General features: G+C 38.9%; 1 protein-coding gene across 2 annotated transcripts in view; it reads right to left on the bottom strand.

Moving 5' to 3' along the window:
- Window positions 1–245: 245 nt before the first annotated feature.
- The window catches only part of LOC148652444 (vitellogenin-like), a 28785-nt gene continuing 6704 nt past the window's right edge, over window positions 246–22326 (bottom strand). The window contains exons 10-36 of one of the 2 annotated variants that reach the window (XM_088599151.1): window positions 21970–22095; window positions 21063–21281; window positions 20420–20637; window positions 19362–19459; window positions 18378–18502; window positions 17806–17907; window positions 17465–17584; window positions 16836–17025; window positions 16627–16720; window positions 14595–14780; window positions 14174–14327; window positions 13471–13690; window positions 12542–12708; window positions 11782–12039; window positions 11566–11745; window positions 10705–11040; window positions 9773–9826; window positions 9419–9514; window positions 7944–8156; window positions 7510–7652; window positions 6388–6526; window positions 5850–5982; window positions 4712–4898; window positions 3482–3579; window positions 2521–2775; window positions 1597–1758; window positions 246–519 (exon numbers count right to left, since the gene is read on the bottom strand). In XM_088599151.1, coding sequence (XP_088455277.1) covers window positions 401–519; window positions 1597–1758; window positions 2521–2775; window positions 3482–3579; window positions 4712–4898; window positions 5850–5982; window positions 6388–6526; window positions 7510–7652; window positions 7944–8156; window positions 9419–9514; window positions 9773–9826; window positions 10705–11040; window positions 11566–11745; window positions 11782–12039; window positions 12542–12708; window positions 13471–13690; window positions 14174–14327; window positions 14595–14780; window positions 16627–16720; window positions 16836–17025; window positions 17465–17584; window positions 17806–17907; window positions 18378–18502; window positions 19362–19459; window positions 20420–20637; window positions 21063–21281; window positions 21970–22095 — 4392 coding nt within the window. In that variant the 3' untranslated portion in view covers window positions 246–400. The remainder of the gene's footprint in view (window positions 520–1596; window positions 1759–2520; window positions 2776–3481; window positions 3580–4711; window positions 4899–5849; window positions 5983–6387; window positions 6527–7509; window positions 7653–7943; window positions 8157–9418; window positions 9515–9772; window positions 9827–10704; window positions 11041–11565; window positions 11746–11781; window positions 12040–12541; window positions 12709–13470; window positions 13691–14173; window positions 14328–14594; window positions 14781–16626; window positions 16721–16835; window positions 17026–17464; window positions 17585–17805; window positions 17908–18377; window positions 18503–19361; window positions 19460–20419; window positions 20638–21062; window positions 21282–21969; window positions 22096–22326) is intronic. The other variant, XM_088599152.1, reaches the window with a different exon arrangement.

Genomic DNA, 22326 nt, shown 5'->3' with positions numbered 1-22326 from the left:
CCCCAAGGATATATTATTATATCTCTGTAATGATAAATAAAAAATGATTTAACACAAATCATAGGAGAAAGTTGAAGGTACTGTATACTGTAGGTTTTTACACGTCTAGCAAACATTCTTTAAAAACATTTTGGAATACAATTCAGTAAGCCGTCAAAAATTAATCTTAGATTCATAAAGAGCTCATCAGTCACTGTGGATTGGCTCCTGATCCAACAGAAGCACAAGAACGACAAACTTAGAAATAATTGCAGAGAAAGTTTATTGTGTCACAAGACAGGCGAACATAATGTTGTGGAAGGATCCAATACCAGTACATTCATCACTTCTTCATCATTTAAATTCTTAAATTGAAATTCTTCAATTCTTCTCAGATCAGATCTTCAATGGTCCGGGTTATTTAGACAGCAGGACAGCGGTTAGCTGGGCAGGAACACTCAGTGTGAGCAAGAAAAGAGTCCTCTATGTCTTCATTCTTCTCTGCAAAACTGTTGTAATCTCCTCTATTGACAGAGGTCTCTGCAAGAAGAAATATATATGAGAATTCTGTACTAATGTTGAAGCAGTGTTCCAGTTCCACTTCAAAACTCATGGTAAATTGAAAACTGTTTGCTCCTGAACCCTGATTTTGACCATGCCTGTGTCATACATGTGACATTGTTAATATGTGACGCTTAGACTGATTTAATATAACACCTTAGACTGATTTAAACGATCAAGGGAAACTGATTTAAGATCTCATTAAATTACGTCTGTTTAAATTGCTTGAAGATTAAAGCATGGGATTTCTATTAAAGAGAAATCAGGAGGTTCACAATGGTAATCTAAATGATTTTGTCATTATCATATACTGTATGCAAACCAGATTTCAAACATGATTATTATTGAATAGAACCTTTGAAAAAGAGTAAATTTGGAGGAAAACACTAAAGTCCCGAGGAAAAAACATAAAAGAACAGATTTCTCAAAACATTTTAGAAAACCTGACTGATCTAACGTAGCTACAAAATGGCACAATGGATGTATGTACAGTCTTCCTTATATTTCAAGGCGGATCCTTGACCGATCTGGGGTACAGAAAAAAAATCCTCCAACAGATTTATGTCTTTCCAAACACACTCTTGACTCTGGGCATGACGCCCATTTGGGTCTTAGCTTAACACCCTTGAAATTGAAGATGTTATCTGCCGTGCCTAGCCAGCAAGTTCTGGCTCAGGTTCTTAAAGTATGGCTGATTTTTGTGCACAGCGGGGTTTTTAGTCATCAGCTGCCTTCAAGACCCCTGCAGGAACGCAACTGTGCCTGTGAGCAAGAATGGTTTTTATTGGCCTCCAGTTTCAACATCATGTGCCGCACGAGAAGCTGCATTTTGATCATTTTTAATGCTCATGCTTTGGAATTTCTCATCCATTGTCATAACTAACTTAAATAACATTACAGTCTTCCTTGACGCACACAGTATATTCTCAAGACCTATCATAGCTCACCCTGATTATAAGGGGCTTTTGAGAAATCTGTAACATTGTATACCATTTTTTTCAATGTTTTTAACAATTTTTTTTCAATGTGCATCTTGGCAGCTCAGTCCTACTGTACCTGCTGGGAGGCAGTGGAAGCCGATGGTGACTGGTGTGGTTTGAGTAGGTGAGCAGTTTGCAGCACAGCGCAGCACAGGCTGAGTGGAGTAACACCGGGACTCTTCGCCAACCATTGACACTACTTTTCCCAATTCAACGTGCTCGGGCTGGAACTGGCATTCTGAAAGGACATTCACAATTCACCCTCACCTTACTGGGATACTGTATTACTAAATGGAGAATCAACAACTATTGATTTTCACGGAAAAGATTAAAGAATGCACATGATTTGCAGTCACTTTGCAGGTGGCTTTTCCCAGTAAAATATCCACCTTGTGAGTTATCGCATCACACATACCAAAGGCATACTAATTGCTTTAGTAGTGCATCTCTGTCTGTCTGTGAGTCTCTTTGCCCTGTAATAGACTGGCATCTCATCTAGGGTGAATCCTGCCTTGCACCAGTTGTTTGCGGGGATAGTCTCTGCTCCACAGCGATCCTGAAACGGCTAGAAGTTGTCAAAACGTGTTTTTCAGCTGAGATAAACGTGTTTTTGCAAACTTCAGCATCACAGTGTAACTACTTGGGCCAGAAGAGCATTTATTATTATCAATAAGAATGTCCAGATGCATGACTTGGCTGAAGATGAAAGATACAAAAAAAAGTCAAATTAAAAAACAAGAATCCTGAATCCCTAATTTTCAAAGTGTAGTGCTCTGTTTAGATTTTGGTATCAACTGCATTCTTTTCTGCTTACTTTTTAAACATTTACTTGGGAATAAACTGCAGTTTTTTTACATGCACTCAGGAAACAGGAAATGCTCCTGTACATGACAATATTGCCTGATTATTTGCTCTTGCTGTTTCCATTATGAGAGTGTGTGACCGAACACAAAGAAACAGACCCTTTTGAAATGATTCCAGGGCTGGTATCGGGCTCTACCTTTATCGCAGTTTTCATCAGGTGATATCCAGGAATGAGCGAAGCTGGACGCAGATTTGGTGACTCGGCCATCTGGCATGCGGAACTCCTTCTTCGTCTCCCTGTCGTTGTGACCACACATTCCACAGGTCTTCCCCCTCATGGTATAGCCCACCTTGACCTGGGTCTTCCTCCCATCGAAATACAGCTTCTCCAGGCCATACTTCTCAGCTTTCAACACCAGTCCCTGGCCTTCCTTGTCGATGTGGATCATGCCTGCGAAATGTATTTGTCAGGTTTTAGAAACAAAAGAGGTCAGTAACAAGCAGTCCAAAGAGCCTTTCACATCCTACAATGGCAAAAGAACTATCGTGCACCCAGTGTATGTTCCTAAATGTGTTTTACACATCAAAACAAAGGCAAATGGGGCCTCCCATTTTCCTAAGTGTCTCAGTCGGAAAAAAAAGAGCTCATCCGAGCAGGTTAATGTCTATGGTACAGGCATCAAAAGTTACCCAGCCATGTTGTTGACGCTGATACTCTGGCTTCTTTCAAAAAATGGCTGGATGAGATCCTTGGATCAAACCAGCTGAATGGGGTGAATGGCCCAAATGGCTACCACTTAGCTGTCTGTGACAGGGAACCCCCCAACTGTCAGCGCACAATCGGATCAGCACCATCAAGGGTAAAGTTGGGCTTAGTTGGCCAGGGCTCCCTCTGCAGCCTCTTCAAACGTTCAGGCCCTACTGACTTGCCCTCTCCTCTCTATTAATCCATTAGAACCTTCACAGCTTTCTTGAACATCTTCCACAAACTTCTCAAGTTTGGGTCTCCCAAACGTCAGGAAATAGTGCTAATTATCACTAATTATTACTGCTTATTTAAAATGGATGAAGATAGATAATTTGCATACAAACTGCATTAGCTCAGCTATTCTTACTTCACCAATAGTTCACACTTGCAGCTGTGATATTCTACTAACCTTCTGGGTCACTGAATGGGAGGTTACTGGATGGTATTTCGTTATCATTGAATATCAGCCTAAGTGCCCCACTGGTTGAAGGTAGCATTTCGATAACACTGTTTGTAAAAGAAAAAACAAAAAACAAATCTGTTACAACCAAGTGCAAGACAAACATGAATCAGTTGAGTTTTATATCAAACTTAAAGATACCATCAGATACTGCCATCTGTGACAAATTTAAGAAATATTAATGATTATGATAAAAATTTATTTTTCTGCCTGCAAAACTGATTCAAAGCCTTTGACTTTTAATGTTTTATGTATTATGTATTTTCTTTTGTCTATGAGTTTAGAACGGATTCCATTACAATTTAACTAAAAATAATCCAAACCAATCCCACATCTAAAAATAATATGAGCAAGTGCAAGCCAGAAGACAATCTAAACGTCTGTGTCCAATCTACATTATCTCCTCAGATCACGGCACGAATCTGAAAACGTAGTCAAACTCCAGTTCGCCAAATCTCCTGCTCACTGGGGTCTAAATAGGTGACATTTGTCTTTCCTTTCCAGTGTTCTTTGCTCAAGCAATCCAACCGCAAACCTACTGCCACTGCCACCAGCAAGAAAGCAACAGTTTATTTCTACATGGTTTACAGAAGGTTCTCTATTCCTTGCCCGTAATTTGGCTATCGTCCCTCGGCTGAAGTGGGTTAAACCAAACATTCTTGGAGCTTCATTCAAACAAATGCTGTAGTATGTAATGGTCTTGTCTATATCTTCTGAGAAAGTCAAAAAGCAAAACAGGGTGTGGAAGACAGAGTGAAAAGGTCAAGACAGTGACTATGCGCGGGAAAGGATTTCTGTTTGCACCTAAGACCACTGTCTTAGGTGCAAACTAAAGCCTGTGATTCCTTACACCCATTCAACCAGAGAGAAATGAAACATATTGCAGGATGCCAAATGGCATCTTCCTGTCCTGTTTGTTTGACTTCTGACACTGCCCCTTTCCCTGTATGTTCCTTTGATATGTTAAAGTCTTGCCTACTTTTAATGTATAAAAAGGAAAGTGTGACTTCAGTCTAGGGAGCATGTCTTGAGTGCTAGGGGAAACCCTTTTTCTGTGATATGCTCCCCTTCAGCTGATTGAATTAAAGATCTCTGTTGATAATCTCCTAACCTAAGTGAAGACGGAGTTTTCTTCAACAAGGGGTATACTGTGCATTTGTTTTCTTGTTCTAAACTTACTTGTGATGGATTTGAGCTCTCACAACATGAAGACTTGGAGACACAGTAGCCCGCTTGATCTGGACTATAAACTTGGGTCTGGAGCGACAGTCTTGGGCCAGAATGTGATAGCAGCTGCGAGGCATGTCATAAGAGAACCTGACGTCATTGAAGGTCACGACCTTCGACCCGTGCACCGAGCACTGCGCTGTGGATAGCAAAAGGAAAGAGTTTTGAGGACAAAATCATACTGAAAAAATTATATCAACGACAATTAGTTTCTCTTGCAGTGTCGGTGAAGAGCGACTGCCACTTCATGATCAAGTTCTTTGTTTGCTACTTGACAAAATCTCATTTTGACAACAGCAACAAAACACAATTCATGTGAATTACTCTGTTATTTAAAGCACTGTGAGATCATTAATTCCTTATTCTTTATTATAGTCTATAACTGTTTTTAAAGTTAATAAAAATAGCGACTTGGAAATGCTGCAATGAGAAATTTAACTGTGTATGCTGCCTGTTGGAGTGAATAGCAGCACTATCATTATTACGGGTACACAATAAGTACGTCCATTCTTTTTTTAGAAGAAGTAAGAAAATGATAGGTAAAGAAAAGTAAATACAAAGAAAGAAGAAGAAGAAGAAGAAGAAGAATGTGATTCTAAACTGATTCCAATAAGTATTCCTTTTAAGAAAGGCTAAATGTTAAATGCATAGTAATTAATTATGACAATATTTGTGTATAAATCTAATTATCTGGGGAAAAATGTATATGTTTACATAATGGATTGATACTGGAGCATTTTGTATTGATAACCTGATTAGTCATAAAATGATAAAATGTGTAATTGCATTTAGACTGGTCTGGCAGAAATTGTTGAAAGACTAGATTAGGGCCTCTCTGGAGAGCTGTTAAAGGTCTACAGGAATTGTAGACCTTACATGTCTTTTCCTTATGTAGTAAGAAAAAAGCCTGCATTTCATAAAGAATGTCTTCTAAATTTTAACCACATGATCTTCGTTGAATAACAGATTATGGGTTGGTACTTGCTAACTAATAATACCCTAGTATCTCCAATGAGCATTTCTGATAAAAAGTTCCAGCATAGGCTAGACTGCAAAATACATAGGCATATCTTTATTCTAGTGGATTTACATTTTGTAGACTCGGCCAGCATGATTGGAACTTCACTGAGGCTGTGTAAGAGACCAAGTGGTTTCTGCAGCTCATCAATGGGTCCATAAGGCATTGCAACAGGCACGGGCACAGCTTGCTTGCAGAGAGCCATCTGAAATCAATTTTAAAAATAAATTCATGCTTGCCGATTTGCTGATTGATGATTTTAAAATTAACAATTTCTTTGCATTTCCAAAAACAGATAGGAGACTCCAAAATACATCTTCACTGCAAATGTGATTTGAAACATTAGCGCTATCGATGTTCTTGAGCATAAGAGTTTAATCAGCTTTAGTTGTTAGCAATAATCAAAGCAAATATGCAAAGGAAAAATATAATGATAATAATACCAATTAATTACAGCAATTAATTATATTTTATTTTTCTGTAGGTAAAACAGAAAGATGTTGGGATAACTTACAACAAAGGTTATTAATTTAAAGGCCTTAATTATTTTAAGATTTTTTCTTGTACTTGTACACCGAAATATTATAAATATACAAATGTAGGATCCTACCCTGGGTGTCTTTAGAAACAAATCGACAGTCCTTGGTGAAGACATTGCAATGTACAAGGCTAACTGTTTTGATGTGTGCTTGTGCCATTTTTGAGAAAATCCCAGCATTAATGCAGCTCCAGGTACATATTCTGCCATTCTGAAATGAAAAAAACAACAACAATGTAAGTAAGTACACCTTTACTGAGTTACCATTTTTGGGCAGGCAGTGCGGTGGCTGCGTGGCTAAGGATCTGCGCCTGTGGCTGGAAGGTTGCCGGTTCGTATCCTGTGGTTGGCAGAGGAATCCTATTCTGTTGGGCCCCTGAGCAAGGCTCTTAACCCCAACTGCTCCAGGGGCGCCGTATAAATGGCTGACACTGTGCTCTGATCCCAAGCTTGTCTCTCCCCGTCGGTGTGCCTCATGGAGAGCAAGCTGGGGTATGCGAAAAGACAAATTCCTAATTTACGAAATTGTATATGGCCAATGAAGTGATCTTATCTTAAAGATAGCACCTTACCTTAGAAGATTAACTCAGAGACATACTGAAATCTACAGGTGGGTTTCAACACTTCAAAGCTTATTTTGGTCCTAACGGACATACAAGAAAACAATTTTATTGTTGTGACTCACTTCATACTTAAAAATCTTAAAATGTACAGTGATTTTAAAATAGCATATTTACATATTTCATTAGAAAGAGATTATGTTCTCATGGTTATTTCCCAAATGTATGTGGTAAGGTAATACCCCATTATTTTTTGCCCGACCCTCTGATTTGGAACTTACAGTGTTTTGACTAAAGGAGTTTATAACAGAAGTCAGGAGGAAGGTTAGACCCTGATCTTACTCGCATTCACTCTCCTATGTATATAAGTCTTGCACCCAGTTCTTTCCTTCACACATCTCTGTTGCATCCCATCTGCCACTCTATCTACACCCTTGCAGCAGCTCCCTAGCTCATTCCTCACAATAGTGAGGATGGGTTTGGGCAGCCTCCTCCTTGTAGCTAAGGTGGCATTCCCTCAGCTAGGCAAGTCACTCAAATACCCTCCACACATCCCATCCCTCCAATTTTGTTCATTAGGATCTAATCAAACTATTGATTATTTCAGCAGTTTTTTTAACAGATAAGTACATACGTCTCTCCAGCATATTTCATAGCACGTGGAATCTTCCACCACTTGGCTTTAACTTGCAGAGCAGGATGAGTTGCTATGCGCCCAGTCGCTGCCTTCACTGCTACCTTATACTCTCGGCACTCCTGACCCCACCTCACCAGCGCCTGCAGAAGCAGAAACAGAACATCACAACGCAGTCAAAGCCTATTGAAGAGGAAGCTGGACTGCCGCGACCTAAGATACACTACATACTGTACTGTATGTGTCACAGGGTTTCAAGTTTTAAATAAGAGACATAAGAAAGCTCTATCAACACAATGCCATCATTTTTCTATACCATTATAGAATATACCCTAGGATATAACTTGGACTGGAACCCAGCCCATCACAGAGCACACACAGGCACAGACACACACACACACGCCATGAGAAAAGGGCGAGGCCAGTGGCCTTACCAGAGCTTTGTAGTCATTGTGAAGCTCAGCATCAGCGCACACTTGCCACTTGTCCTTGCTGTTGAGTTCGATGGCCAGGGCCTGCACCCTGGGCTTTGACAGGGTGGTGTCAGCATAGACAGCCAACTGGTAACCCTGCTGCAGCCCGTCACTTCTCCTGGCCCGAGCCACAACGGCGAACAGAGGAGAGGTTGAGTCTCCCAGGAACTTGAACTGCAACGCAAAGCAGGAAAAAGCATGTACTCACATACAGTGAAAGAGAGCACTACATGTAAATAAATAAAGCACATTCTACATAGGAAGCAAAAATGCAATCATAGGAAGTATGTGTTGCCTGGCTTTCCCCATTCAGCTCTTATATTCTGTAGCTCACTGTTCTCTGAAATCAATCCCTTTATCAGTGTTCAAAAACATTTGGAAACAAAGTTAAGCCTTTAAATTACGCATTAATGTATTTCACATTTCACCATTGATTTCAATACATATCAACAATAAAATATTATAAAATAAGAAGGAAAGGAAAGAGATTTACAATTTAAATCCAACCGTGAAACATGGTGAAGAGTTTATGTTTGTGAATGTGCATATCTTCCAAGTTCAGCTTGTTTTGTTATCTGATGTATGATCAAATGCTAGATACGAAAGAGTCCTTTTTGTGAGAAGAATGAATGACAGAAGCCGTCTTAGACTGAGACACGAATTTTGCAATAGAGAATTTAAGGGAGGAATCCAGAATAAAGTTACAGTCTGCAGCTAATTCTGAGAGCAGGAAACAAAGACAAATCTTTAGCACAGTGCAGCCAAACTGAACTGGCTTGTTAAAAGGCTCTCCCATCACTACAACACAACAAAGATCAGTAGTAATGTGAGAGGCATTAAGGAGCATAGTTCCATGCACAAGACTTCCTGTGTGTCTAACCCTAGCACAGAAGGTTCAATGGAAAAGAACCTCACCCACTCCTCCCAGATATGGAAATGGTACAAGACAAAATCATGCACCCTATGAACATGCAGTTTGGGCATTACATGTTTGCAAATTATTTCAAGATCATTCAACTCTTTAACACTCCAGCTCGCAATTTACTCAGTGTATGCCTGACAAATTTTTTTGCCTATCTTATAATTTGGGAGAATTTTAATATTTCTGCTTTGCATAAGAGCAATGACTAATTAACAGCAGTGCTTCAGCATCACCTCACTTGAGCGGCTCAGAAAATACATTTGAAAGGGTGAGAGTACAATTATTATTATTTTGGCATTTGGGAATAGAATGGCTGTATTATGGATCTTCACATCCCTAAACTTAACACCCCACATTTTTCTTTCAATGTATTTCTCCTATGCATCACAAGGATATCATATCAGCAGGTATAAAGCTATTAACAGCTAATTGTGTGGGAATTGTTATCTCCTTTAACAGCATTAAACCATCAAGGTTTGCAATGATGATACTATTCAATAGCTATTTAACAAACCTCTGGTTTTGAGGCAAAGCTGGATTCACTGCTAGATGAACTACTTGAACTGGATGAAGAAGTGAAGGGTCTTGCATTGCCAGGATCACCTTGAAGCTGTACACCATATAAGAAAGAAACACTGTCAAGGGAAATCATTTTACACAAGGAAATTTCACAATTGTTTTTAAAACAATTTGCCACTCTTTTTGGTGACGTTTAAGTCACTACAGTTATGGGTTTGTAAATGCAAAATTTGTTTCAGTAAATTACTACATAGGAAGCACATTAAATGTAATTTTTTAGGTCTATTTCAAATCTTAGATCCAGCTTTACAAACTTTAGGTGACATAAACACATAGAAGAAAGTCTTACCAGGTGCCCATGGGCCTTGAAACGTAGGTTGACGTTATCAGCTCTACCTCTGTACTGTAGGAGACACAAAGACAAATTGCAGTTGGTTTGTGTCCATACTTTAAACAAAAGGTGGAATTTACAAGAATATACAGTAGCAACTTAAAAACTGATTGTACGTTCTAGTTATAGTTAACAGTTATAGTGTAGCTTAGTACATACTTATACATGTACTGTACATGACAGTTTATCATGGTATATTTACCAAAGGATTTGTAATGTTTTACCATGGTTTTGCTGCGGATTGACCACGGACTTACTGTCGTTTTTCTACAATTTCGCCATGCTTTACAACACTGCACCAGAAAGTTTATCAAAGACCGCATTTATGATCATATATTTAATTTACTAACTCTGGGAATAGTCTATTTCTTTAAGAGAAATAAATACTCTGAAATTTAATGATTTGAAAAAGCTTGATCATAGAGACATAAGATATTCAGAGTGATCTAATTTTTTCAACCTTCATAATCTCCCTACAAAGATTCATTTTTATTTGCCTCCAATAAGCAAAATATAAAATGTTCAGCCCGAGTGCAGGTGAAAGCGGTGTAATACACCAATAAGTACTTGAGAGCTGACAAGGACATTCTGCAAATGCAGTTCAGCAGGAATTGTAGTCAGCTGGATGTATACTTTACACTTCAGTTGTCAACATTTCGGCAAGCAAGCCTTCATCAGGACGAGCATGCAGCATGGTAACAGCCTGGTGTGTTTATGTGTAATTTTGCTACATGATTTTTCTGCATGTCTTGTTAAACTATTTTGAGCCTCATGCAGGTAAAGCTCTACTGAATGTTTTCTAATATCAGAGGAGACGAACACTCCTCCCCCACTCTTTGAAGCATCTTGGATGGTGCTCAATAGGATCCCCTCCCCCCCCCCCCCCTTACCAATTCAGAGGATGAACCAGAGGAGCTGCTGGAAGACATGCTTGTGTTTGTTCCATGCCTCCTAAAATGGCCTCCTACTCTGGGGTGTCTGTTGTGGTCTTTCTTATGCCGTCTGCTGTGCCACAACTTGCTGCTGCTGCTGCTGCTGCTGCTGCTGCTGCTGCTGCTGCTGCTACTGCTACTGCTACTGCTACTGCTACTGCTACTGCTACTGCTGCTGTTGCTCATTCTGTGCCTATTCTTCTGCGAGGTACGCCTGGACTGTGGGTGGTGGTGACTGCTTGATGCTGAACTTGAGGACCTCCAGGCGATTCCAGTAGCATTATGGTGATGTCCCTAAGAAGACAAAATAAAACAGTTTTGCAATATTGTACACAGCTTTTTCGCAGGTAATAGGGACATAAGATATTCAGAGTGATCTAATTTTTTCAACCTTCATAATCTCCCTACAAAGATTCATTTTTATTTGCCTCCAATAAGCAAAATATAAAATGTTCAACCCGAGTGCAGGTGAAAGCGGTGTAATACACCAATAAGTACTTGAGAGCTGACAAGGACATTCTGCAAATGCAGTTCAGCAGGAATTGTAGTCAGCTGGATGTATACTTTACACTTCAATTGTCAACATTTCGGCAAGCAAGCCTTCATCAGGACGAGCATGCAGCATGGTAACAGGCTGGTGTGTTTATGTGTAATTTTGCTACATGATTTTTCTGCATGTCTTGTTACGCTATTTTGAGCCTCATGCAGGTAAAGCTCTACTGAATGTTTTCTAATATCAGAGGAGACGAACACTCCTCCCCCACTCTTTGAAGCATCTTGGATGGTGCTCAATAGGATCCCCTCCCCTCCCCCCCTTACCAATTCAGAGGATGAACCAGAGGAGCTGCTGGAAGAGATGCTTGTGTTTGTTCCATGCCTCCTAAAATGGCCTCCTACTCTGGGGTGTCTGTGGTGGTCTTTCTTATGCCGTCTGCTGTGCCACAACTTGCTGCCTGAGCTGCTGCCTGAGCTGCGTCTTGATTCGCTGCTGCTGCTGCTGCTGCTGCTACTCCTGCTACTCCTGCTACTGCTGCTACTGCTGCTACTGCTGCTGCTGCTACTGCTACTGCTGCTGTTGCTCATTCTGTGCCTATTCTTCTGCGAGGTACGCCTGGACTGTGGGTGGTGGTGATTGACCTTCTTGCCAGAACCCTTCTGGTTCTCATTCGCAGGTCTTCCCCAACCTCCATTCTGTTCATTGCTTCTCTCACTGTTGATCTTCCTGCTGGAAAGACTGCTTGATGCTGAACTTGAGGACCTCCAGGAGATTCCAGTAGCATTATGGTGATGTCCCTAAGAAGACAAAATAAAACAGTTTTGCAATATTGTACACAGCTTTTTCACAGGTCTTGTTAAATTCAGATTTAGTCTGGACTCTGGCTTCCACAAAGGGTTCTTATTTCTTTATGGGGTGCAAAAAAACAAAAACAAAATTGTATTTAATTCCAGCCTTTTTCAAATGATACTAGAGATGCAAAAATCATTTTATAAAGTCAAGTTTTGTAAGCACTGTGCCTTTCATGTGCAGAGCAGCTCAAATTGGGTTACATATAGGGAAATGTAAGAATACCAACAACATCTAAATTGCACCATATTCTACAAAATATCAAATTATACTAAAAGCTATAAAATACCAAAAAACAAGGAATATCGATATAAAAGTCATCGTCAGTGTCAATAAAAATAAAAACATAATTAGAAGTGATTCAGCAAAATAGCTGCATAAAATATTACAAAAACATAAAATAATAATATAATATCTGCCGGAAAATGAATTCATTCAGTTTTACCACACCTTGAAGGGTTTCAGGATTCCCTTCAGTTTTGTCAAGACACTGCCTGCCAGTTTCTTAGCTCTGGGGTATTCATCAATGGCCACCATTCGAACAATTTTAGAGGCTGACTTAGGACCTGTCTGAATCTCAACCTCAATCTTCTCTACTGTAGCATCAGAAGAATGTGCTGTGGATATATACAAAGGAAAAATCATCAATGATAGCTAGATGCCTCCAGAGCTGCTGTGAAAATAAATGTAGTCTAATGTTGTTTCGCATAAGAAAAGTTTAAAACGTTAATACATTTAGATCTATCAGAATTGCTTGCCAAGTAGCTAATTGATCAAAGAATCTCATCCAGTCATTTCTCGAAGGACCCCAGAAGGTAGCCTGGTAGCTTGTTCCAGACGCCCACAATCCTTAGTGTAAAAACAACTTAGTCATTCTTAGTCTTAAATTAGTTCTCATTCCTTCCAGTGGCACTCCAATCATACAGGACGCTAATCAGGCAATCAAGCCAATTTTCACTCCCAGAGGGGACCATGGTCAAAACCCAGGCTTGCCCCATCAGAGCACTTCTCCATAACATTCACTTCAAACTTAACATTGCCGATGCCACAGGGTCACTGTGGGCTGCACAAAAAGCTATTTGCTACCCCTTGCATTTTATGTCAAATGGCTGTCCTGTCCCATTAACACTGCTTTTACATTCACAAAGAACTTTGATTTATCAAAAACAGATTAGCAGGAATCTCAAATGAATGTCATTTCAACCATGTTTAAAAATATAGCAAATTCTGGTCCGTGAAACCAGCGTTAGGACTCCCACAATATTCTAATAAATTAGTTTCAACCACAAAATATATTTCAAGAAATTAAAATCTATGTTGGATCTGCAGAGTTCTATATTCTAGTTGCCTGTTATCAGGCTGAACATTTCATTCCATACCTGGTCTGAGATCAATTTTATAGAAATGCTGTCCAATCATTACATAAAGAGGTGTGTTTCTGAGGAAAGCAGCATTTTCTGATTTGGCCTCGAAGCACAACTGGAATCCAAAGTTCCTGATCTTGGTACAAACATTGTACATCCTGTGAGAAGAGTGCTTCCTTCTCTGCTCATCAGAGGTCACTGAGCCCGGAGATATCATCTCATCAGACAGCCTGGTCTACAAACGAAAAGATATGAACAATTACTACTGCTGTATGTCTGTCTTGAGATCAAGTTAACATAAAACATGAAACATCGTAGAAAGGAGCATAAAAATATCAGTGGTAACTTATTATGTGAAGAATTATAATTCTTCACCATTAAAAATGAGATGCATATCTTTCCTGGTAAAATAAACCCATCAATATGAATAGAGAGCAATACGACACTATACTGTACCATTTTCTTGAACAAGCGTTTTCCTTTGATCTTTACCTGAAGGAGTAGTGGAGCGGTTTGGTACATAGGTGAACCATAGTTTAATGTTAGGGGGAATGTAGAAAACACCCAGTTTATAAAAGACATAATTTAGGAGCAAAGGCCTTTACAGTTCTCTGGGACCATAAAGTTATATATATATATTATCATAATCCTATAAGATATGATTAAACACTAACTAAAACACCTCGATAAGAAGAGCTGGAAAAGACCACCAGCTTACCATTGCTTCAGCTGAGTCTCTTCTGCGAGGGGCTGAAGCCTCTGGGTCAAAATGCTGCTTCATGATCTCCGCCTGAGCAGATTCAGGTAACAATGGTGTCTTTTTTGCAGCTTCCAGATCTTCCACATTTCTTGTTACAGCAAAAGCCTGAGCCCTTAAAAAGATACAGTTATTTTTTTTTAATTATATATATAAAAATATATACTTTTTATGAACAAACTTTGTTGCTGTGACTTTTGTGTACGCAAAACAAATTCTACCATGTCAGGCAACCAGCAAGTATTGCCCACGTCTTATAAACTGAAACTGTGAAAGCTCAAAAGTAAAAATCGAACTTGTATTAAAAAAAGGACTGTAGGACTTGTTCCTCTGTTCTTTCTCTTTCCAAGTCAAGAAGAATATTTACTCGAACAGCAAATACCTCATCATTAGCAGCTCCGTCTCAGTCTGGCAGGGCTCAAACTGCATCTTGAAGTTCTTCTCTTTCATATCCAACATGGCAGTGAACTTCATTGGGATCACAGTATGAACTCTTGCTTGGAGCTCCACACCTGTCTGAATGAGGTGGGTGTTGACACCCATAACAGCCACAGCGTTCATGGTAAAGCTAGCAAAAAAAAAGCTCAGTCACTTGCTGGCATTTAAATTTAACACAAAAGTAAAGTTCTGCACACACTCTTGCTTCACAATTGTGATGCAATGCACACATTTAAATTTTATACAAACGTTCGGAGGCATTAAGAGGTAAAGGATATGAACATACTCTACTCAATGTCCCACAATGGATTACAAAGCATTTGAAAGTCCCTACAGGTGTGTGCTGTTCTATGAAATGTTATGAACCCAAGTCCAGAACCTTGGATCAAAAATACAGAGTTCATGCATAAAGTGATGCAGGCAAAATGTAAAACTGTTAAGCTTCACCTTCACTTTGCAAAAACAACAGGATAATGTATTTTCTTATCAGTTCCTATAAGAATTTCTACTGTTTTATTTCACGTGCAAAAAAGAGCAATGACTTCCAGAAACGTGATCGGATATGGCATTATAGGATGCAATACTATGATTCAATGTAAGAAACACAAAACTGACAAGCTGTGAAAAATTACTGCACATTTCCCTGCTGTGATGTTCATTGTTCATTGTTCATACTGTAGACCCAAAACAAAAGAACACTGGCTTCCGTGGTTTCAAACTAAACTGTAAACACACATTGACAAACCTAGAGACATACACTTCAATCGAGCAGTCCCATAGTAGCAGTATTATATTGTCCGATACTCCATGAAAAAGACACAATAAAGGTGAAAAGAATAAAACCAACATGCCCACCTTCAAAGTGCCTGACCTCACAGAATTTCTAATATCACTGAACCTACACAAAGAATCCAGTCCAACACTCCAACATTCTCAACTCTGTCATTGTCCAAAAGGGTAAAACCAGAATGAAAAAGACAGCTGTAGAACTGTAGTTGTTTAAATAGCCTAAATATAATCAGGAATAAGTAAAAGGTTTATTCCATGCTGAAAAGAGAAGAAAGAAAACACAACGTTTCGGTTTACACCCGAAGAAGACTCCACAGACGAAACATTGTGTTTTCTTTTTTCTTCCTTTCAGCATGGAATAAACCTATTACTTGTTCCTTTGCAGCCTATGCATGCTAATGCAGCTACCCACCTGAACTAAATAAAATCAGGTCTAGTGCATAAACTATGCAAACTGGTTTGGCTACTATAGACGAGTTTATATTTGGCAAAGCAGAAAGTGCTGCACTCCAGGTTTGTGAAAGGATTTCTAAACTAATCCTAATACTTTTCTGTGCTGTACAGCAAGAGCAGATCAAACATCAATCACTCTGAAATGGCCCATCCAAACTCTGGCAACCTGAAGGATGATCTCACGATAGGTTTAAGGAGTAATAAACAAAAAGGTCTTTCCCTGTGAGCTCCAATATTAATCCTGTGTGCTCTCTCTGGGTAATGAATTTGTTTGTGATAAGTACACCCTTGGAGCCCTTGGAGCACTAATGATGGTTTCTTGGGACTTTATAGGTGTATAATTGTGAGAGACTTCTACCTGAAGTAAAATAAACAGTTACTACAAAAAGATTCCTGAGCCCTTTAAAATCTAAAAATTGAAACACTCCTCCTTTGCACTCTCATATACAGTATATAAAGGGAGTAATATATAACATATACACCTTAAATTTGTAAAAAAGCTCATATATATTTAAGGGGAGCTATATATACTATATATCTATAGTAGTTTATATAAAAAAATATGTACAGTATTCATGTAGTGTATATAAAAATGGTTATTACTAAATGTAAAAACAGGTTTATACTGTAGATCTTAGTTATTCATCTCGGGAGCTCCAATAAATAGCACCAACCAAAATGCTGATTCTAACTGCTGGTCTTATTAGGTTTAAGGAATAAAGTCTCTTAATTACCTGGTGGTGGCATCTGTCTTGAGCTGGAGCTCTGAGTTCAGTAACTGAGTTACACTGAACTCTCTGGCAAGGGTTGGTGTGATCTGCAATTGAGCTGGAGAAAGATAATATATTCAGTCATGTGGACAAATGGTGAAGTAGTTGTTTAAAAAATACAGTAAAAGAAGTGCACTATGGACCTTGACAACTAAAATAAAAACCCTTTTTACCATTTATTGAAGCAGTGGCTACACCAGCTGAGTAGAGGCTCATTTCTATTGGTAATCCAACACATGAGGGGATGATATGGCGCATCTCAGCAACCAGTAGGGGTATTGACTGCTGTACAGCTGTTCCACTCTGAAGCTGAGTCACAATCCTCCATATGAGCGTCTGTCTTTCCACCGGCTCTCTGATAGCCTGGGTATAACCAGTTAATACGATCTGTCAGTCTGCTGCATGACTGTTCCACAGCCTATATGCATCATCATAGATTAATTTTAACAATTAAAGTATAGCTACTGTATAAGTAAAAAGCTAAGTCCATACAGTTCCAGAGCCAGTACTGTATGTTCTGGGTTCTTTAGGGGACTAGAGAGCATTTAATTCCCTCCTCAGTTCAAGAGGACAGCAGCAGTGTCTGTAGCAGGGACTTGAACCCACAACCTTCTAGTCATAAGGCCAAAACCTAACCCAATTCACTACCCTGCCTTACAACTGCAGAAAGATGACAAAATTATTTTTGTATTTTGAGGAATATAAGAAAACATGGTACTGTTTAACCCTCATAAAAGATTTTGTCTTAGTTACATTATTTATTGGCAGTGTGTTGGTGAAAAATTAAGTTTTTATCAAGTACCTGCATTATTTCTTCTATGTATTTCTTATTCATGCGGGAGAATGAAATCTCTTGTCCAAACAGCTTAATATATGCTGATGCCAGTGTTTTCTCTGATGGTACAGACTTCCACCTGCTCAGCTGAAACAAAAGACAGAAAATGTGTGTTCTTGTTTACTATTTCCTAATCTTTCATCGCTACTTATTCTACATTACTTTTGTAAAAACATTAAAAACAAACAGTTCATAAGAAGGATAACTTTAACATTATGATGTCCAATGCACAGTCTGCATAAAACAATTTAAATATGTGCTTATCAATGTATTTATGAAAGAGCATTAGAGACAGTTTATCACCTTACCATCTTCAAAACCTTCTCAATCTTCTTTGATGTGGGCATATTTGTAAATTCGTCTTCATATTTTTCAAGAGCTTCCTCTAACCCTTCAGCCCGAATGCCAAGCTAGAAAAAACAAGTCTGGATGTGAAACTGTAGATGATAAAAAGCCAGGCTGGTACTCAGAAATGTTTTGAAACAAAGCTTTCTAGATACAAAAATGTGGCGTTTTCCTTTTTCTTTTTGCCTCACTAGTTAACAACAGGATATTTGTCCAAATCTTTATCAAATGAGTGAGAATTTAAAATTTGTATCAAATGTTCTTAACCGTGGAACTCTTATGAACAGGAACAAAGCAAATTATATCATTGTCATTCACCTTATTTATAGTATAGAACCTGCTCACTCACTAGTTATTGAATTTGGAGAGTTGACACACCTGTTAATCTCAAAAATGTATAACTGAGCACAATGGCTGACCTTTGGCATTCATTTGATTCTGCCTAATGAGGTGTATTTGGCCGCATGCAAAGCATTACTCCCATGTAATGTAAAAGTATACTGTCATTGACTGCAACATATTGCTACTTCAGTACCTCTAGAGGGTCAGATGAAGAACCAAGGACGCTGGCCTGCAATTTTGTGATAAAAGCTGTGGGAAAAACACTGGCTGCACTGTTCATCAGGAACATGTTCACTGCTGCTCCTGCCTTCAAGTTGTCTACAGAAGTAACGTGAAAAATAAGAAATGATGGGAAAAGGTGGTGACTGACTGTGCTCTTTAAGCATTTTTTATGCCATGATAAATTTAAACTGCAGTTCAGAGACACATAAAGTCCTGTTACAAACTGAAAGGAAGGTATTTAAACTATTTAAACAGTGCTCTGCTCCTGAACATTATTCTTTATTATGATAAAGTTGTGAATAGAATAAGGTAAATTCCCAGTTTGCTGAGTGTATTTGTCATTTTTTATAACATTGATTGTAAATTAACAATGATTAAACTGTGGTATTTAACATATTTTATTAGCAATGTTTAGTTGTCATTTTGCATGACTGTTTTAACAACTCTTATTGTTACATTTGTTATTTCTATTTATGTAACTCTTCTAATTTTGCAGACGTGTAGTCTAATGAAGACATGTCTGTATAAGTTTTTAAAATTGGTCAGGAAGAAAACTGCAGGGATATCACCTTGGTTCTATAATGTTCATTCATTCAATTTTTAATACTAAATAAGAAAAAAAAACAAATCTTCCATCTGGTTTTCTTTCCAGCTGGGTTGTTGAATTGGACCAATAACGTGACTGAATAGAACTTTTTCAATATTTTGTGCTCCTGAAAAGTTGTTTTTTCAAGATATCTATGAACATTTATTGGTAAATTTAAAATCTCTTGCAGAATCAAAAAACGTTAGAGGCCTAATTAGAAAATCATGTACTGTATATCTGGGGTTGGATTAAACACTCGACTGGAAAATAATTGCAATGAAATTTGTTCTCTAAATACAGACAAGGATCTCAATATTTTTAACAAAAATTTGATTATTTATGGTGAAAATGTACTTCAGTCATACTTACAGTGATACATGTCCATACGAATAGCTTTGCTATACCGATAGTTCAGTCGGTCGAGTTTAGAGCTAAGGAGTTTCACAGCTACATTACAGGCAGCAGACCTAAAAACAAACATAGTCACCAAAAATCCAAGATCTGTTCTCTGTTTTTTAAAACATTTTTTTTAATAGTCAAGACTCATAACACCATATTAGCATAGTATGCAAGTACTGTATTTTGAACATCCTTTGTGTAGTGAATGCTAATGATCTAATGCAATGCTTGACATTTTGAGATCGTAAAGGTGTTTGGTTTACTAATATGAATGCTGTATGGCATACAACATTGTCAGGACACACACAATGCTCTATGACATTAACCTGTTATTGTGAATAGGAGACCTAGAATCTGTCACCAAAGAAGTACTATCAGATATTATATTCATAATCTTACAAACCATTCTCACAAAATGCAGTGTATCCAAGTTTGGTCTTTAGCCAGAAACATGGTACAGACCACAGCAATAGGGGACACAAGCTGAAGGTCCTGCTCAAAGTTTGTTTACGGGGTCTTGCTCTGACACTATATCAACTGGGGAGCAGTCTCTTATGGGGTTTCTTGCACTTTTCGTCTGTGAAAGTGAAAGACTATAGGGGTGGGTGCCAAAATTATCTCAATCTATTTTCAAACATTAAGAGTGTGGTGGGAGTCTGGAACAAACTAACCCAAGCATGATAAAGCTCACACTCTTGGCTTCTTCAAAGAGAAAGCGAGATGAGATCCATAGCTCAATTGGCTGCTAACTACCAAACAGGGTAAATGGGCCATTCCGTTTGTCACCTTTCTTATGTTCTTAGGTTGCTTATATTCTTAAGTAACATTGCCTGAGTTAATGTGAGAATAGGGAATAGAAAATGAAAGCTCTTCTGCTATTGACCACAATTCCTTGTGTTGCAGGGGCAGAATCCCTTTTGGAAGATACTGTACTATGCATGCTACTTTACAGGGTAATAATTCACCATGTCGTGCTTTTCTGCAGTTTTAAGCTGATAAGAGAAAAGAGGAAACCCAATCTTTCTTACAGCGCATGGTGCTCGGGCGCAGAGCTCCTAGACAGGCCCTTGATGTGGGAGTAGACAAAGCTGGCCACTTGCAGGCTCGTCTCCTTCAGCAGAGCTTCTGCCACTGTTACCACCAGAGCCAAGGGTGGCTTGGCTTCCAACAGAACAACAGACGCAATCATTCGGACCTCCGGTTGTAGTCTTCTGTCCATAAAGATTTCCAGCGTTATTTCCTGGACCTGCTTTAACAGATGAACACAGAGAGGGGACAAACAAGCAGTGAGTGCTTGGGTCTGTACTTCAGATTGCACTTAAATATTTTGTTCCAAAGCCTGGAGAAAGGTCAAGATGAAAAGACAAAGGCTCCTGATGTTTTTTGCTAGTAATCTGTTGTAATTTTATATTGGGTATTTTGGGTAGGATTTTTTCCATTAATGTTTGTTTCTATGTCACTATGAAGCTCCAAACATTTGCTTTTGTTCCAGTAGAATCTTTTGAACCCAGGCTTATCTTAATTTTTTTTTTCTGTTTTTGTATATGGAAAGAACAACAGTTGCCAATTCAAAGAGCTGTACTAAAAATCTCAAGTCCCTTTTATTGCAATACAAATGGTACCAAAACAAGTATCTGTTCTGGATTAAAGACATTTTGCTGGGAGTCTTACCTTACTGGGCTGTTTCCTAGCAATGTTCCTCAGGGCCATCACTGCATCAGCCTGGACTTTGACTGGGAGATGATTAGCTCCGGAGGAAAACACTGGCAGGAACTTCATGATGGTTTTGATGCTGGCAGGCTGCCCTGCATTCCCTATGGCCTTCAGAGCCAGGACAATGTCCTCCTCGTGGGCTCTGCTCATTGAATCAGCAGCCATGTCATGGAGGGGCTAGAGTTCAAACACATGCAGTTAGATTTTCATCCTACTCCACCTTCCTTGCCCCAAGACATAGCTGCCCACAAGTCCAAAATGTTTCCATTCATATTTTTAGTCAGAAGACATGGATACGTTCAGCCTCCTGAAACTACTTTTCATGTATGGACAGTCCTTATGTCTCCCTGAGAATTCCTCCACACTGCCCACCTGCAAATGGAGTTTCTGTATAATTACACAAGCACTATGAAAGTGTGGCTGAAAAAAGACTAGGCAAGTCAACAGCTCATAGTGAGAGTTCCAAACTGATAATAACCGTGTACCTTCCTGAGCCAGTACGATTGCTTGTTTTAGCATGCTGACCACGACATCCATTCATTTTCTAACTGCTTTATCCAGTACAGGGTCTTGGAGGACGCCAGAGCTTATCCCAGCAAGCTGGCCACTAAATGTGACACTTAAACCTGACGAAGACTTAGAAATCTCTCAGCGTCATAAAAAGATCTTTATAAAACTACTGTCTGTTAAGTCGATATTAAACCAGTAATTCCATGCAGTTTGCGCACAGGTGGAATTTTATTGAGGAGCATGCTCAAACACTCAAAGGGACTAAACAAACAAATGTGGCTCACTCGTGCTCAACTGAATAAAATGGCACTGGATTTTTAACTGTGACGCTATGACACTTATTTCCAAGTTGCACCTTTAAAACAGTTGCAGGGCAGTCCTCAGGTCTCCCGCAGTATTTATTCACCATTGAACCATAGGCCAGCACAGCAAGCTTATAGACCGGTTGCCATTTCAGGTTTTCCAATGAATTTAAAAGCTCCTGTGTGAAAAGGAAGATTAAAAGAATTAGTAATAGAGTAATTTTAGCAAAGCCCTCTTGCTAGCCTTTTTTTCAATTTATCTACAACTGTAGCCAGTCATCATGATATTTATAAATTACAGTTTATGTGGTACACATTAAATGAACTTTAGCAAGAATCTTGTGTTCTAAAGATATTCTGACCCTATTCTGATCAAACTGTATGACAATGACAACACCCCAAGATTTGGT

Source organism: Lepisosteus platostomus, chromosome 11 (assembly GCF_059453375.1).
Source record: "Lepisosteus platostomus isolate fLepPlt1 chromosome 11, fLepPlt1.hap1, whole genome shotgun sequence".
In the NCBI taxonomy this organism is placed as follows: Eukaryota; Metazoa; Chordata; class Actinopteri; order Semionotiformes; family Lepisosteidae; genus Lepisosteus; species Lepisosteus platostomus.
Note: the sequence above shows the minus strand (reverse complement) of the source record. Positions and strands in the feature narration are given on the sequence as shown.